The following is a 15,725-nucleotide window of genomic DNA, read 5'->3' as shown; positions in this document are numbered from 1 at the left end:
TTTGGAGACTTGAGGCCCCAAGTCGCACTGGCCAGCCACAAGCTGACAGATGATGCCATCAGCGCTCAAGAGCAGGGCTTTGAATCGACTCACGGGTTCTCTTTGACACCCAAGGTCAGACAATGGTGTGTTGTACAGACCGACTGAGACTTGGTTGAACCCAAGCAGTTGCTTCTGCAATATCTCTTTTGTCTCTGCATGGGACGGTGAGCCGTGGCTGCTCTCATACGAAGGCGACTTGAAGCAAACACAATAGACGAGCTTCGTGGGCACTAGGTACGCGCTCGGGGACTTCATGGCGCAGCTGACTACCGCTGTACCTCACGTTAGCGCCTGGAAGACCCGGCAGATACGCCCAATCTGGCGTTCGTCGAGGAGCAAGTCGAACACTCGTGGTCTCTTAACCGAGGCCGGGATACAGGTCGCGGCATGATACCGCGAAGGCACGGGCAACTGGGGCACAGGATCGAGTGGCCTTTCAGGGTATGGGAAAGACAGAGTCGGGCCACAGAGTTTGCGACGCGAGAGCTACCGCGGCTGAACAGTCTGCACATCCGCAAGTCAGCGACAAGGAGCAGGGGACCTGGAAAGTTCTCAACCAGGGCAACAAGGGGGAAACGGAACGCCTTGCCCATCGTCACCTTATCGTCACCCTTCACTGCAGGGTGGGCACCGTGGCTCTCCGTTCCGGACTAAGCGCGACTCCGCCGGCAGAAGCAATGGAGGGACATACTGCTGTTGGTTGGTGCCACCTGGAAATCGTCCGACATTGTGGCACAAGCCTTTTCGTCGAGACCGACCAAATTAAAATTCAGACCTGGGAATTTGAATGAGCATCCCCTGAGTAACGTCGAGACGAGAACTTTGAGCGAAACAGAGGCTGGGCTCGTAACGTGAGAGGAGGTGAAAATGTCGCACTGGGATTGTCCAAGGGCCGGACCTGGGGGGCGCAACTCTTGATAGACGGCAAGGGCCTGGAAGAGAAAGGAAGAGCGCTACTCTCCCCTCCAACATCCACACTCGGGCGGTGCGTGGGCCCTGGCGTCGGACTGGAGGAAGTGGCCAGGCGATTTTTGCACGACGCTGGTTGGGGAACTTGGGGGCTGCCCGTGATAAGGTGACGATTCTCCCGAGCCTGAACTGATGATAGGCATAGGCGGTACGGGGAGGGGGGCAGGAAGTATGCCAGGTGCCAGGTGGTGGTGATGGATTCGCGGTCATGGTTCCAGTCCTGGACTTTAGGGTCGGTTGTGCTCCTGGTGGCTTGCAGAGAAGTCCAATTGACCATCTCTGGGTGGACCCGGCGCTGACTGGATGCGACGCCTCTGTCGAAGGGCTGGGGGAGTCCCAAGGAATTGAATTTTTGCCCTTTGAGGTCGAATACAACTGCCCTACCCTTTTCTTCAACATACAGTACAGGTATGTACGCATTCCTGTGCTGGCTCCAGAAGCGCCTGACTGACGACGATGGCTGCTTCTGCTTGGGGATATCCAGAATCCACCGCTGGCCAGCAAGGCGCACCGCTGGCACCTGGGAACGCCTGGGGCTCAAACTTGGGCGCTTAAGAGCTTCCAAGAAGGCCCTTGATGAGAATTTAGTAGTTCCGAGTAAGGCGCCTGGTGTAAGTGCTCCGCAGTGAGAAGGATTCTAACCTCCTCTACCCGTAGCACTACTCATACGTACAGGGTTTGCTATCCCTAGTTTTCCTATACTTGCACAAGACGAATATATTACCCACATAGGTTTCGGTTGTTGGCCGTCCTGTACGTACTGTGTAAGTTGCGCCCTTGACGCCGTCATCGTTCCCCGGCTCTTTCTGAATTTCTGAATCACCCACGGGGTCACGGAGGCCCAGGCAGGGTGGCAGGAAAATTCGCGGGCTCGTCAAAAGGTCAATGGTAATTGTAAGTTTGTCCTTAAGCCCGCCGACGTGATGGGCAGGGTGCAACGTTATTTGGTCAAGAAAGGCCGTCGTTGTCAGAGGAGAGTAACTTCCGTCACGGAAGGAGAAAGGCGAGCCAGCCGTTTTCCGGCTGCGATTGGCAGCCTGGGTCCGCCGGCCGTGGGTCTTGGTTTGACCTTTCGTGGAGCGTTCAAAAGTCGCAAGTTTCGGCACGCTTGGGAGCATGGTCTGTGTGTGAGTGTGGTGCGAGAGGGTGTGTGGGTGGAGGAGTGGATCATGGATCACCGACCACCTGCGGCTGGTCAGTAAGGCAAAAGGCCCATGTTTGGAAGTGGACCCATCTCTTGCTGGGCAGTGGTCGGGCATCTTGGGCCCTGCTGCTGCTGGAGGTCGGGGGCTTTAGAGTTAGTGGGTCTCTAGGGAAGGACTCCCCTAGGCAAGTTAGGGAACAATCTGGTGCCAATCATGCACCGCCCACGCTGAATTGTGGCCAGTTAGCGGGCGTAGGTTAACGGACAAGCCCTTGGAGGAGGAGGGGGATGAGATCAAGAGCCAGCGGCTTCGGCGTTGTTCTTTGCCTCTTTGCTGGGCTTCTGGCTTCTGGCTTCTGGCCTTTGACTTGAACTTGACCACCCCCCCAGTCCCTCCACCCTGCTCTGGACCTCTGGACCTCTGGCCCTCTGCCTATTTTGCTCTAATGCACCACCTGCGCACACCTTCTTGTCCTCCCGCTCGGCTACTGCACACCGTCTGCGTCTCTGCATCCTACCTGCTTCTCAAACCTCGTTGCCTCTTTTCTCCAGATCTCCATTGAACCATCTTTCCTGCAACCCCCAATCCAGGTGTCTGCTGTCCGCCCGTCAATAGTCATGGCCTAATTGCGCGTCACGATTGTGCTTTCAAGTTCATGTTTGAGAAGCGTTCTCCAGTTGTTCGGTATGTGCTCAGAAACCGCCGCAGAAAAGTCTGCCATCAGCCTCTGCGAAGCGAAAAAGTCCGCTGCCCGTACCCCCAGTAGTCCGCACAACAACCTGAACGAGCTGCTGCTTTTTTCTGCTGATCCGTGCTGCATGCTCCATGTGCCTGCATGCTGCACAACCTCCTGTCATGAAATACTTGCTAACGTCTTGCCCACCTGCGCAGTTTGCGATCCCATTGACGACGCTCTTTCGTTGCCTCGTTCCCGCGCCGAAAAGCTCAACAGAAAATTAACGGCCACTACCAGTATCACCACTCGGAAGGCACCCAAGCGTCTTGGACCATCCGTCGCTGCGTCCACTCGTGCATGCCCCCCAGGAACATCGTCCGCAGTTTGGTCTTCTTGGTTGAAGAAGAAATTGCCGGCGTCGTTAACGACCTCTCCGCCTATAGACGATAAGGCTCGATTGTGAGCCGGGGACGCCCCTCATCAAGCTCGTTCTTCTCGCCCGGGGTCATCCGACTTGGAACCTGCATACCAAGTTCCCTTGCTGAACGGTCGGGTAATAATCTTTGACGCTCGCGGATTAATCTCAACGCGAGCCAAAAATCCGAGAACCGCATCAAGAGGCGGGGATATATTTCGTGGATTTCGGTTGTTCAGGCTGTGCCTCTTGGTCCAAAGAAAGCCGTTCCTCTTGTGGTTGATCCAAGAGGCGCGAGGAACCAGGCTCCCAGACCATCGAAAACTTGATTATCTCGGGGAGGTATTGTCCTTTGCTTGTGATTAGCTTTGGGCGGACGTAACTCATCGAGCAAATATTGGTGGTTGACGCAAAGTGATCCAAAATGAATCAAACGCAGTCGTACCTGGATATGCATCCCGGCTCTCACATATCTTCCGGACCATCATACTCCCACGCGGGTTCCACAGCACCCTTGGGCCATTATCAGCAGTATCAGCAACCTCCAATTCCGGCGTCGTCACATTACGGCCCGCCTCCGACCTATGGGACTTATGCCTATACAAACGGTGTTACTTCTCCACAGTCTGCCACCGGTCCCGTACCGCAGCAAGTATCTCAGATCACATCACTGCCTGGTAAGCTCAATGCTTATGAGATGATAAAATGTGTATCCTTTCTGACCATGTAAAAGCTATCATGACTGGTGCACCCAGCTCTCAACATCCTTATGTGGCTCAAACGGCGGGGTTGCCTGCTCCAAACCAAGGGTTTCCTCAGCAGCAGCAGCCTTTTGATACTACCGGCCAGATTGCTCCCCCAGGCATGAAGCCAAGGGTAACAGCAACGCTGTGGGAAGACGAAGGGAGCCTGTGCTTTCAAGTAGAGGCGAAGGGGGTGTGTGTTGCTCGCCGCGAAGGTAACGCTTGATTTAACCCAGTTTGTCAACGTTACCCATGCTTATTTGTTTTGCAGATAACCACTTCATCAACGGGACAAAGTTGCTCAATGTTGCTGGAATGACTCGTGGACGCCGAGACGGTATTTTGAAATCTGAAAAAACCCGACATGTGGTTAAAATCGGGCCTATGCATCTGAAAGGAGTCTGGTAAGTCTCTTTTATGTCTAAAGCTGAAGCAATCTGTTAATTTCGTGCAGGATACCTTTCGAACGTGCCCTTGATTTTGCCAACAAGGAAAAGATTACAGATCTGCTGTACCCACTTTTCGTGCACAATATCGGCGGCCTGCTCTACAATCCTGAGAATGCATCTCGGACTAATGCAGTCCAGCAAGCAACAGAGCAGCGGCGTCGGATGGACAGCGTCGATTCCACTCGTCCATCCCAATCCCAGCCGCCGGCTCTCCAACATCACAATAGCATGCCGGGTCCAGGTCAAGCTCCGCCCACACCGCACTCAATTGCTCCGCATCCGAATGCACCACGTCCTGGCATCGACCGTGCACACACTTTCCCCACTCCTCCGACGAGCGCTTCAAGTGTGCTGGGGATGAGCAGCCAAGGCACTTCGTATGACTGGGGCACCCAGGGCTTGACGAATGGTGCACCAGGAGCGCAGCCTCTTTCCATCGACACCGGCATGAACGCTCGTTCCATGCCTACAACACCTGCGACAACTCCACCCGGAACTGCTGGGCAAGGGATGCAATCTTATTCCGGACAGTCGGGGTACGAGAGTTCAAAACACTACTATAGCACTACGCCCAGCTCTCAGACCGGTTATGCGCACCATCCAGACGGAAGCCGGTACGGCCCCATGCAAACTGTCCCGTACGGGAAGACTGATATGGGCCCACCAATTGCCCCTGGAAGCGCCGGTGCTGGAGCCGACGGGCATGACGTGAAATCTGATGCGTACACCACGCAGAGCCACTCATCTCAACATGAAAGTGACCATCCAGACAGCGGCTACATGAGCGCGAATCCCTCTGCCTACAGCACGGGCCGACAGTACACGTATAGTGCTACTGGAGAGCATCCACACATGTCCCCGGAGCAGATGACGAACTCTCCAACGCATCAGGCTGGTTCCGGTCACGCGACACCTAGGACCATGCCTGCAGGACAACCACAATGGACAGGAGATTATAACACTCCACCCCGACCCCCCACTTCCAGCACTGTATATAATGTCATGGGCCGGGATCGCACTCCACAAGGAGGGCCAACTGACAGCTACGGGAATCCGACATATGGGGCCACCGGTCATTCTGCGAACGTGTCATCAGTGAAACGCGGGCGAGAAGACGATGATCAAGACCGTCCTAGCAGCCGAGAATACGACAGTTACGACGCGAAACGGCGCAAGACAGCACGTCAAGAGACGTACAACATGCCCCTCAACACGCCTCCCCACATGCAAGCTATCAAAACAGGCGGACAACGGTAAAAGTCTTATGTCCTCGTCAAAAAGACTCTTGTCCATGTTGGAGACGTGTGAGGAGTGGAAAAGCTGACCTGCGCCTGTCGATGGGCTCTACTCCCGAGGTAATGCCACATCACGATATATTTCCAAAAAGCGATTACGAGATTTACGACGGCCCTAGCGCCAAAAAGATTAAAGACTAACGAACGGAACAAGCGTGCACGGTTTGCTTCCTCGACTTTTAACGACTTTACGAAACGATCTCCTTCGAGCGCTTTCAGATGGCGAAAATCACGATTTCTGTTTGCGATTTCCGGCTGTTTGGGGCAGGGTTGAATTTCACGGGCTTAGATGTTCTGCTTTCTTGTTGTGTATGAGGGAACGATATACGCGTGGATGGATTATGATTTGGGACGGATGAACAGCTATGATTCTGAAGGGCGCCCGATGAGATGTTTTCTTGGCTGCGGGAACGAGAGCAAGACTACATGCGGCTGCTGGGCCTTGTCAATGACATGTACAACTGAGAGAGTCCCGTTAATTTTCATGTGTCAAGGATTAGGACTGCCCTCGGGTGTGCAGTAGAGGTCAGGCGCTGCAGGAATGATGGCTCCTGTCTCCCCTATCGTGGGACTTCCACTCATGACATGTCGAATACAATAAAAGCTCTATTTCTAATTACGAGGCGTCTCTGGTCACCGCGAAGAGCAGGTAGTCGTGCAGCGCTTGGGCTGTTGAGCACGTTGAGGCTTGCCATGGGAGGGATATCAAAAGTCAGCCTTGCCAAGAAACAGTGGCCGAAGCCTGATGAAGATACCCCTCATTGGCTGAATATGGATTAGCGCGAATACTGCCAAGCTTGGCGCACCATGAATTTGTTCCCGTCGATTGACTTGACTCTTCCACGAGATCGAGGTTTATCTGCAACCCACGACTCCGACCGCTCTCCAGTCATCGTCTCAATATGTAAGTGCGGCGCTCTCTCTGTCTGTGATGGCTCAACTTCATCGAGGATTGGGCTTTCAATTTTCGTCCCCGGGGTTTTTGTGCGGTGGAAAAGTGCATGACGCCGACGATGAAAGTTCTGAAGCTGATACATCAATCTTCGCAGGACGAACCTCCGCACCCAGAAGCGCCTCGCGGCGTCTGTTGTCGGCTGCGGCAAACGCAAGATCTGGCTTGATCCCAATGAAGTCAATGAAATCTCCAATGCCAATTCGCGACAGACCATCCGAAAACTCGTCAGTGATGGACTCATCATCCGCAAGCCGGTGGCCATGCATTCGAGGGCTCGTGCGAGAGAGTTGAATGCGGCTAGAAGAATTGGCAGACACCGAGGGTTCGGTAAGAGAAAGGGTACGAAGGATGCTCGCATGCCTAGGTATGATGAAACGACCCCAATCTTAGCGAGGACCGATCTGCCACCCACTGGAGGACTTTGGACTGACGGCCATCGGCTCACAGCCAGGTTCTATGGATGAGACGCCTGCGTGTCCTCCGCCGTCTCCTCGTCAAGTACCGTGCTGCCGGCAAGATTGACAAGCACCTCTACCACGAACTCTACCAGTTGAGCAAGGGTAACACCTTCAAGCACAAGCGTGCTTTGGTTGAACATGTATGTCTCCCCAAACTTTTCACGCTCGCTCATCTCAGGGATGGAAATTAACACATACAATCCCAGATCCACAAGGCCAAGGCCGAGAAACAGCGTGAGAGAATCCTCAAGGAGGAGATGGACGCCAAACGTGCCAAGACCAAGGCTGCTCGTGAACGGAGACAGGAACGTATTCAGACCAAGAGAAATGCACTTGCTGGCGAAGCCGAAGAGGATGCCAAGCAGCAACAGCAGGAATAGAGGGCTATCGAGAGATGGCGAAGAGAGACGTGAGATGATTGTGTGAAGAGCAACATGTTGAGCATGTATGGGGAGACTGGCCGGGAGGACAATCTCACACACATGCTTCTGCACCACGACCGCATGCACACCCAGGCGGAGATGTTGAACCAAAACGACAGGGCAAGGGGACATCCTATGGGCCTGGCACAGAATTCATGGCTTCACATGGGGGGACAGTGGTTTCAATAGCCGTCACCATAAAGCAACGAGGGGCCCGGATCAACGAGGTGACTTGTGGCTCCTTTGGTCTTGCTCGGGGTTTTTTTTCTACTGCCATTGTGATCTCCACGACCTTTCTTAGCTCCTTGAAAGCGTAGACCACATATCGTCTGGTCCGACCGTAGTGACGGCGCTTGGGAGGCGGCATGCTGCTGCTCCAGTAGAAGCCACTCCCCATATTATTGCTTGTAAACGGTAGTCTATTCTACATTTATTCCGGCAACCAAAATATTAGCTCTCTCTAACATGGAAGCCACCTCGTCGTCGTTGAGCAGCTCACTAGGTCAGGCGGGTGATCCATGATTATCCCTGGCATGGTTGGCTGGTTGTTCGCCTGGCACTCCTACAGGACCTTGAAAGACCCTCTCTCGGGCTAAGAGGCATCGCCGTCCACTTGGACACGGACACTATCCAACCCGCATACTGCCTACATACACCGACCTGCGACACTATGCAGGTGCCCCTGTCACCAAAGCCTTCCTCTCCAGATGTCCCCCTAAAATTGGCAAAGCCTCTTCTGCATCCACTACTGCAACGCCAGGTGTGACGACGCCTACCAGCCTCCCCCCGGATACAACACTAGGTCACCAGGGTTGATGTCGACTTCGCGCCGGTGCTGAACAGCCCAATGGTCACTTCTACTCTGGCTTGAAGATCTGCGCATCCCGCTTCGACTTGGAGCCTTGCTATCACCGTTTCAGGGAATGCTGCAGGCCACGGCTGTCCTCGTGCCGTCCTAATTGAATTGCTCGATCCAGGCTGCAATCGATATTTAACTGTTCAACACCCACCCCGCACCATCTGCCAATCTGACGGCAATAGCCAGAGATCTGGTGCCCGAGTCTCAGATAGTGCCCTAGACCGGCCGTTGAGAACAGCATCCCACGAGCCTCGGCACCTTCATGCTAAGACTTTTCGACACGGCACTCCTGTGATCATGTTTGGAGTCAGCTGGGCTGCTGTCGGTGAGTAGAAATTCAACCATATCACATTGCCCACATCATCCTGTGCTGGAACGGTGTACGGATCTGGCATCGAAGACTTGACGCCACCGCTCCACCTTTGGTGTCAGAAATCGCTTCATGTCCGGAAACGAGTCTATTCTAACATGGTCTCGACTTTGACTCGTGTCTTTGACCCAGAGTCTTCTGGTGGTCAAAGTACCGGATTGAAGTTGGCCTCCGAAGACATGGGTTCTGCGTTGGGACCTGCTCCTTGATGGACTTGATCTGCTGCGACTTGAGATCAGGCACTTCATCGTCAGCTGTCGCATGTCTGGACTGAGGATGAGGGAGCCACGCACTGACCTCTGACAGGCGCCGCAGGAGATGGTCTTCTCGAGAGAGAACGGAACCCACCGCCAAAGCCTATTCCTCTAGAGTTCCCCAACTACGTCCCTCCACGCTGTAACAGTCCATTGACTCGGCAACATATCAAGAATGTCTGTAGAGAACTGGCATCGATTCGCAAACTATCCGACATCCGTGATTCTCACCTCGCCCATCTCAACATCCAAATGCTCCAAGATGTGCCACTTCCAGAACTGGTGTCCGACAAGCAATTCGAGTCCCGTCCACTGCTGTACGACAGTGATCTAACAGCGATGCTGGAGGAACTTGAAGTCGGTAATGAAGATGCATATCGAGAAGTGCTCAGACTCGCACCTCTTGAAGGGAGGAAGAAGCCCCGTCTGGCATACTCAAGAAACTTTTTTGCTAGTTTGGAGGATATGAGTCGGTACTGGGACTATAGCAAAGACAACTATTACGAAGTCGAATCTAATGTCACAGAAGATCCGGCCAAGGACACCAATCGCAAGACTGACAATGTCGAGAAGGATGTCAAGAACGCAGCTGATGTTGAGATGCGAGACTCTGTCGAGAACTCCGAAAATTCCGCACAAGACCTTGAGCAAACGGCAAATTCCAACCAATCCCCCGATAGTTCGGCACCTATGGCCCCGATCGAGATGCCCAGCCACCCAAAGATGAAGCAGGTATACAAGGGACAGCGGCTGGGGAACGGCGAGCAGATGAGTCCAGGGACCCGGGTTTCAGCAATCAGGAACCTTCTGAAAATGGCCGTCCACAAGTTTAACTGCCGAGATTACGACGTGAGTCCGCGAGAGAAGTTGAGAGTTTACAACATCAATATCCCCTCCGTGTCCTATAATTTTTGTGTTGCAAAACTACCGGCGGACACGAAGTTGGTAAGGGCGAGGATGGTGGAAGGGCCGTTGATGGCAGTTCACTGCAGGCCCGAGGTAAGATTCAAGTCGAGGGACGGGCTCCTGAGTCCGACGAGTGATTTTGTCGGCGAAAGGTTTGATCTGTTTCGCGAAATCGGCGGTATGTTGATGCTCGCAAAGCAAAGAGCAAGAGACGGGCAGACGTTATCCAAAGAACCGAGCGAGTATCAATGGTGGGCCATCAAGAGTCGTTGGGGTGGCGGCGAGATGAGATGGGGCCAGTTGGCCAGCGAAGTGTTTGAGGATGAAGATCCAAGCTGGAGTCCGGACGAAAGGCGATTACAGCTTGAACGACGGGGACAAGAAGAAGAGGAACGCAGGAAAGCAGAGGCCGCCACCGCAGCCGACTTGAAGAATCTCCAACCAGAAGACCTAATGTCTGGCCCGTCTTCACCTGGCGAGAGACCAAAGAAGAAGAAGAAAAGTGGCGAAGCGGGCGGCTCGCCGAAAGACAAAGCCGAGTATAAGGACGGGAGACGACTGATGTATGTCCCGCCCGTGCGGCGGAAGTGGTACCAAGAGTGGTTGAAAATCCGCCCAAATGGACCTTACTGGGACGAAAAGCTGATCCATCGGAGAATTGGCAAGCGAAGGCAAGATGAAGGATCACCTGGCTGGGACGACATTTTTATGATATCGGCTGCAAACCACCACGTGTGCATTTTGAAGATGAGTGTGCACGAGAGTTATTTGGACTGGCTAGAGACTGGCGGGGATGCGAGATCACGGCCTCAGACCCAGGAGACTGCAGGCACAGCAGACATGGATCAACGGCAAGAAAACATCCTCTACGTCAGTAGGAGTCCGTGGCTGGATCTGTTTGACATCGAGCAAAGAAAGGAATTGCTTGTCGGTATATGGAGAATCCTGAGCTGGATCAACCGACACGAGGTGCCACAAGGAGAGGTTGAGAAGATGGAAATCCTGAGGGGGTCGCAGCAACAACAGCAACAGGAGCACGATGAAAGCGGCGACCACCAAATGGAGGTCTAATTCGCAGGAATCAGTGGAAGAGAGAGAGACGTTCAATAGGCTAGCATGGAACAGACAAGAGGGACGAAACCTGGCCGAAAGTCTCCATCAGCGGTTGATAGAGAGTTCAATTTCAATAGCACCAAGATATTATGATTCCAGGTTCCAGGTTCCAGGTCCCAGCTTCCATCAGAGACTGAGATCAACTAACTAATCACACCTTGTAATTACAGCTCAGCCTTGTCTTCCTCCCTTGGTATGCGGAGAATCGAACAAGGCTGAAGCCAAACAAAATACGAGAAAAAGTCACGTCATCAGCCCGACGCTGCCAAAATTTTGTGCCGCAAACCGGCGGGGCGGAGTCATTGAATTCTTATACCAGTTGATCTGCTATCTACAGTATATGCCCTTCCCATAGTCACTGGCAACACCTAGCACACACACACTCTCTCTTTCTACTCACAGTGTCACGGGCACCTTGTCAACATGCCTGCGTCACACCTCTCAGAAGGCATTCGCATCCAGCAGAATGGCGAGTCAGAAAACACCCTCCGTCGCGAAGTGTCGCGCAGTCTCTCCATGTCCACCTCCCCCAATGATACCTTCCATACCCGCAAAGTTTCCTTCGGCGTCGACAACATCAGCGGAACCTCTCCTGGGCTCAGGCGAACCGTAACGGGCCCTCAGCCTAAGCAATTAAAGCCCTTCCGCGAACAGGACGTCAAGATTCTGCTGTTGGAGAATGTCAACCAGACAGGCCGGGATATACTCAAGGGTCAGGGGTATCAGGTTGAGGCCCTGAAGTCGAGTTTGCCAGAGGATCAGTTGATCGAGAAGATCAAGTAAGAGACCCCCGGTTGGAGTAGTCGAGTCATCGTTCTATTGCTTGGACTCTCATGACTGACCAGACCGTACTGTCTAGGGATGTACATGTCATCGGCATCCGCTCCAAGACCAAGCTCACTGCCCGCGTGCTAGCAGCAGCAAAGAACCTCATTGTGATCGGCTGCTTCTGCATCGGCACCAATCAAGTCGACCTGAAATATGCCGCCTCCCACGGTATCTGCGTCTTTAACTCGCCCTTCAGTAACTCCCGTTCCGTCGCCGAGCTAGTCATCTGCGAAATCATCGCGTTGGCTCGCCAACTGGGCGATCGCTCCAACGAATTGCACCGTGGGACATGGAACAAAGTCTCTGCGAGGTGTTGGGAGATTCGTGGCAAGACCCTAGGCATCATCGGCTACGGACACATCGGGTCGCAGTTGTCGGTCTTGGCCGAGGCAATGGGCATGGACGTGATATACTACGATGTGGTGAACCTGATGGGCTTGGGCACCGCACGTCAAGTGCCGACCCTCGATCATCTACTCAAGGATGCCGACTTTGTAACCTGCCACGTCCCAGAGCTGCCGGAGACGATGAACATGATCGGCGCGAAGGAGCTAGAGACCATGAAGAAGGGAAGCTACCTTATCAACGCCTCAAGGGGCTCAGTCGTGGACATCCCCGCGCTGATTGATGCGATGCGGTCGGGCCATATCGCTGGTGCCGCCTTGGACGTGTATCCCGCGGAACCCGGCGGGAACGGCGACTATTTCAACAACGAGCTGAATCCGTGGGCGGAAGACCTGCAGTCCCTGAAGAACATCATCCTGACGCCCCACATTGGCGGGTCGACAGAGGAGGCCCAGTCCGCCATCGGCATCGAAGTCGCCGAGGCGCTCGTCCGCTACGTCAACGAGGGCGTAACCGTGGGCGCCGTCAACATGCCCGAGGTTGCCCTGCGCTCGCTCACAATGGACGAACCGGATCACGCCCGTGTTATCTTCATCCATCAGAACGTCCCCGGTGTCCTGAGGAGAGTCAACCACCTTCTGGGCGACCACAACGTCGACAAGCAGATGACCGATAGTAGAGGCGAGGTGGCGTATCTGATGGCCGACATCAGCAACGTCAAAGAGGACCAAGTGGCCGAGCTGTATGCCGAGCTGGAAGGCGTCAAGGAAAAGATCCTCACGAGAATTCTCTACTAATAATAAATATGCACCGGCTCCTAAGTGACCCGTGCCTCATACTGACTACCAGAAAGAGGAGCGAGTCGCCCCCCATTTGGCCTTTCCACCGGCTACCAGGGGAACGAGGGAGGGAAAACATTAGCTAAAAAACAAGATGAAGAGATCTAGACTCGTGTGTTCTACTTGCACCACGAGTTGGGTGTCCAGAAACGAGATACGGAAAAAAACATGGGACTGACAAATCGGAAAAGAAGACAAACGGAAAAAGACGACTATTATAGAGAGACATAAAAAAGATGGCAATGGACGCGCGACGACCACAGGAATTGTATGATGACGCTTCTGACACGGCTTTCAACAGCCAGTACACACAGGGGTTGGGCGGACAGGGGCGCGGACGGGGGCGTACATCCACGGCTTTTCCACGATCTGCGGATTCAACAATGGCGAGAGGAGGCTATGTAAATACCGGAGCAGAAAACAGGAGACTGGGAAGATGGGAGTGCTTGCAAAGCTCATTGACTTTCTTCTCACACTAGAGGCAGCTCTTTTCATCTTCATCGTCCAAACGTCCCTGAGCATCCTAGGCCCAATTGTGTTCGTCTCCCGTCTCGTGCCAGCTGAGGTGCTTCGATAGTTGTACCAAGCAGTAATGATCCATAGGCTGAGGTGAGGAACAACTTGGGCTATTCAGGGTCTCATATCGTCGCTGAGCTCTCGGAGACCGGCCTTCCAAAATCTAACTTCTACTTGTCGCTTTTTGTGTCGTTCTTCTGGTCTGGTCGCAAGAAGATCTCCCTCCGCCAACGAGTAACACTCTCTGCACGTGTGTGGGTGAACTGGTCGAAATCAAGCAATCAACGGCAAAGTTGGACAGCAGTCGCTTTTCATGTTATTGCCCGTCATATCATAGCGTGTAGAAGCGGTCGCCAAAATCACCCAGGCCAGGGACGATATAGCTGCCGGAGTTAGTTGCACAACGTTTTCGACAGCACATACGAAAGACTTACTTGTGCTCGTTGAGGCCTTGGTCCACGAAGGCCGTGATGACTCTCACCTTGGGCACCTCTTTGGCAAAGTTCTCGATACCTTCGGGACTGGCAATCAGGTTCAAGAACAAGATGCGGTCCTCTGGGACGCCTTTGCTCTTCAAAACCTCGACGGCCATGATTGCACTGCCTCCGGTTGCCAGCATGGGGTCCAGGAGCAGTACCCAGCGGTTGTGGACATCCGGAGGCAGCTTGTCATAGAACAGCTTTGGTTTGCTGGTTTCCTCGTTGCGCTGGATCAGGATCTTGCCTATCCTCACCGAACGGCAGCATTCTCTTAAACCCTGCTCCATTGACTCTCCCGCTCGCATAATGGAAACACCGCAAATTTTCCCTTCAAATTTCACCCCGACATAGTCCTTGCCCACGGGAGATGTGACGGTGTGTGTAACGACAGGGAGATGATTGAGACCTTCTTCGACGAGGAGACGAATGATTCGATTAGAGTAGAAGATGAAATCCGCTCGTTGCGTGTTCTTGTCTCGAATCATGCTGGATTGAACGAGTCAGCCACTATTGTTTCCATTGCTCCAAATATTCTTATAGTAGTACCCACGTCAGAAGAGCAATTAGCTGAGGGGTCTGTGGCAAGACGTGGACATTCTCCTGCTCGACGCTTTTTGAGACAGTAGCGGTAGGCTTCTCCTCCTCTGGACGATAAGAAGGTCCAACACCCACAGCGGGGGATTGGACCCCGTTGGCTCGCGGAATCGAAGCCATAATCTTCACGCAGTATACTGTTGTAGACAGCTGAAAGGATAGGGATCGTGGCTGCTCGCGTGACCTGGAGAAGGAGGCTCAGAGCGTGTGTGCCTTTGGTTTGAGGTACTATCTGTCGAGGTGGGGGAGAACCTGTAGTCTGGACGTAGATCCGTCTACTGCTATCGTGGGAGTAGAAAACAAGGCGGCTTCATAGAGCTTTGAGTTTACTGGCAATGAATACGACGACAGGTGGTCTGTGAGTTGGCGTGGTGCAATTGTATGGAGTTGTTGTTCATGGACCGGGATCTGGTTACAGATGGGTTGGTTGGCTACGCTGCTGCAGGCATCGTCACATGCAGAAATCTGGTTACTGTAAGTGGTGCCGAGGAAGATCTGAGAACAGCTTCCGGGCGGGAAGCTCTCTCCCCTGGGCACCTATGACGGCCAGTTCCAGGGGCCGCCCGGGTGGCCGCCCCAGTAAACACGCCAAGGGGTTGGTTTGTTTATTGGTTGACATCACCCCGCACCCAGATCGCCCTCTAACGGCACTATCCATCTCCAAAGCCGCAATTCACGGCAGTGCGCATGTCCTTTGTCAACTTTCAATCCCAGATCAACAGCATTGCGCAGAATTTGGCTACATATGCGCTGAGTTCGTCAAACAATGCCTTTTTGTTCTCTACATCTTATACGAGGCACCTAAGATACATGAGACAGCGCTCACACTCACCGCGTCCGTCTCAAGACAACCAGGACGGCGAATGAAACAACAACCTCTGCGCCTAGTCGCGTGTAGGCACTATGGACATCCCTTCAACCCGTCGAAGGGGGAACCTGTACGGAAAAGCAGCGAGAAAGGTCCGAGTCCACGACCTTTTTGATGACGCCGCGCGAACGACATTGCTCTCTCGGCCTAGACAAACCACCCACACACCTCATGTTCAACTTCAG

The 15,725-nt window shown here is 53.6% G+C and overlaps 5 protein-coding genes across 5 annotated transcripts; 4 read left to right on the top strand and 1 right to left on the bottom strand.

Moving 5' to 3' along the window:
- Positions 1 to 3,671: 3,671 nt before the first annotated feature.
- Positions 3,672 to 5,696, top strand: AYL99_08836 (hypothetical protein; the record flags this gene model as incomplete). The annotated part of the gene is made up of 4 exons (XM_018840344.1): positions 3,672 to 3,924; positions 3,981 to 4,205; positions 4,262 to 4,394; positions 4,445 to 5,696. The coding sequence occupies 4 exons, from the start codon at positions 3,672 to 3,674 to the stop codon at positions 5,694 to 5,696; spliced, it is 1,863 nt and encodes a 620-aa protein (XP_018690091.1).
- Positions 5,697 to 6,665: 969 nt separating this feature from the next.
- AYL99_08835 (hypothetical protein) lies at positions 6,666 to 7,527 on the top strand (the record flags this gene model as incomplete). The annotated part of the gene is made up of 4 exons (XM_018840343.1): positions 6,666 to 6,718; positions 6,784 to 7,053; positions 7,137 to 7,287; positions 7,354 to 7,527. 4 exons carry the CDS (start codon positions 6,666 to 6,668, stop codon positions 7,525 to 7,527), a joined length of 648 nt encoding a protein of 215 aa, XP_018690090.1.
- Positions 7,528 to 8,896: 1,369 nt separating this feature from the next.
- On the top strand, positions 8,897 to 11,029 carry AYL99_08834 (hypothetical protein; the record flags this gene model as incomplete). Its single annotated transcript, XM_018840342.1, has 2 exons — positions 8,897 to 8,981; positions 9,105 to 11,029. The coding sequence occupies 2 exons, from the start codon at positions 8,897 to 8,899 to the stop codon at positions 11,027 to 11,029; spliced, it is 2,010 nt and encodes a 669-aa protein (XP_018690089.1).
- Positions 11,030 to 11,494: 465 nt separating this feature from the next.
- On the top strand, positions 11,495 to 13,041 carry AYL99_08833 (phosphoglycerate dehydrogenase; the record flags this gene model as incomplete). Its single annotated transcript, XM_018840341.1, has 2 exons — positions 11,495 to 11,850; positions 11,931 to 13,041. 2 exons carry the CDS (start codon positions 11,495 to 11,497, stop codon positions 13,039 to 13,041), a joined length of 1,467 nt encoding a protein of 488 aa, XP_018690088.1.
- An 889-nt stretch (positions 13,042 to 13,930) lies between these two features.
- On the bottom strand, positions 13,931 to 14,792 carry AYL99_08832 (uracil phosphoribosyltransferase; the record flags this gene model as incomplete). The annotated part of the gene is made up of 3 exons (XM_018840340.1): positions 13,931 to 13,982; positions 14,034 to 14,564; positions 14,629 to 14,792. The coding sequence occupies 3 exons, from the start codon at positions 14,790 to 14,792 to the stop codon at positions 13,931 to 13,933; spliced, it is 747 nt and encodes a 248-aa protein (XP_018690087.1).
- Positions 14,793 to 15,725: the final 933 nt, after the last annotated feature.

This window comes from Fonsecaea erecta (assembly GCF_001651985.1).
Source record: "Fonsecaea erecta strain CBS 125763 chromosome Unknown Scaff8, whole genome shotgun sequence".
NCBI lineage: Eukaryota > Fungi > Ascomycota > Eurotiomycetes > Chaetothyriales > Herpotrichiellaceae > Fonsecaea > Fonsecaea erecta.
The sequence above is the reverse complement of the archived record's forward strand: the minus strand, read 5'-3'. Positions and strand labels throughout refer to the sequence as shown.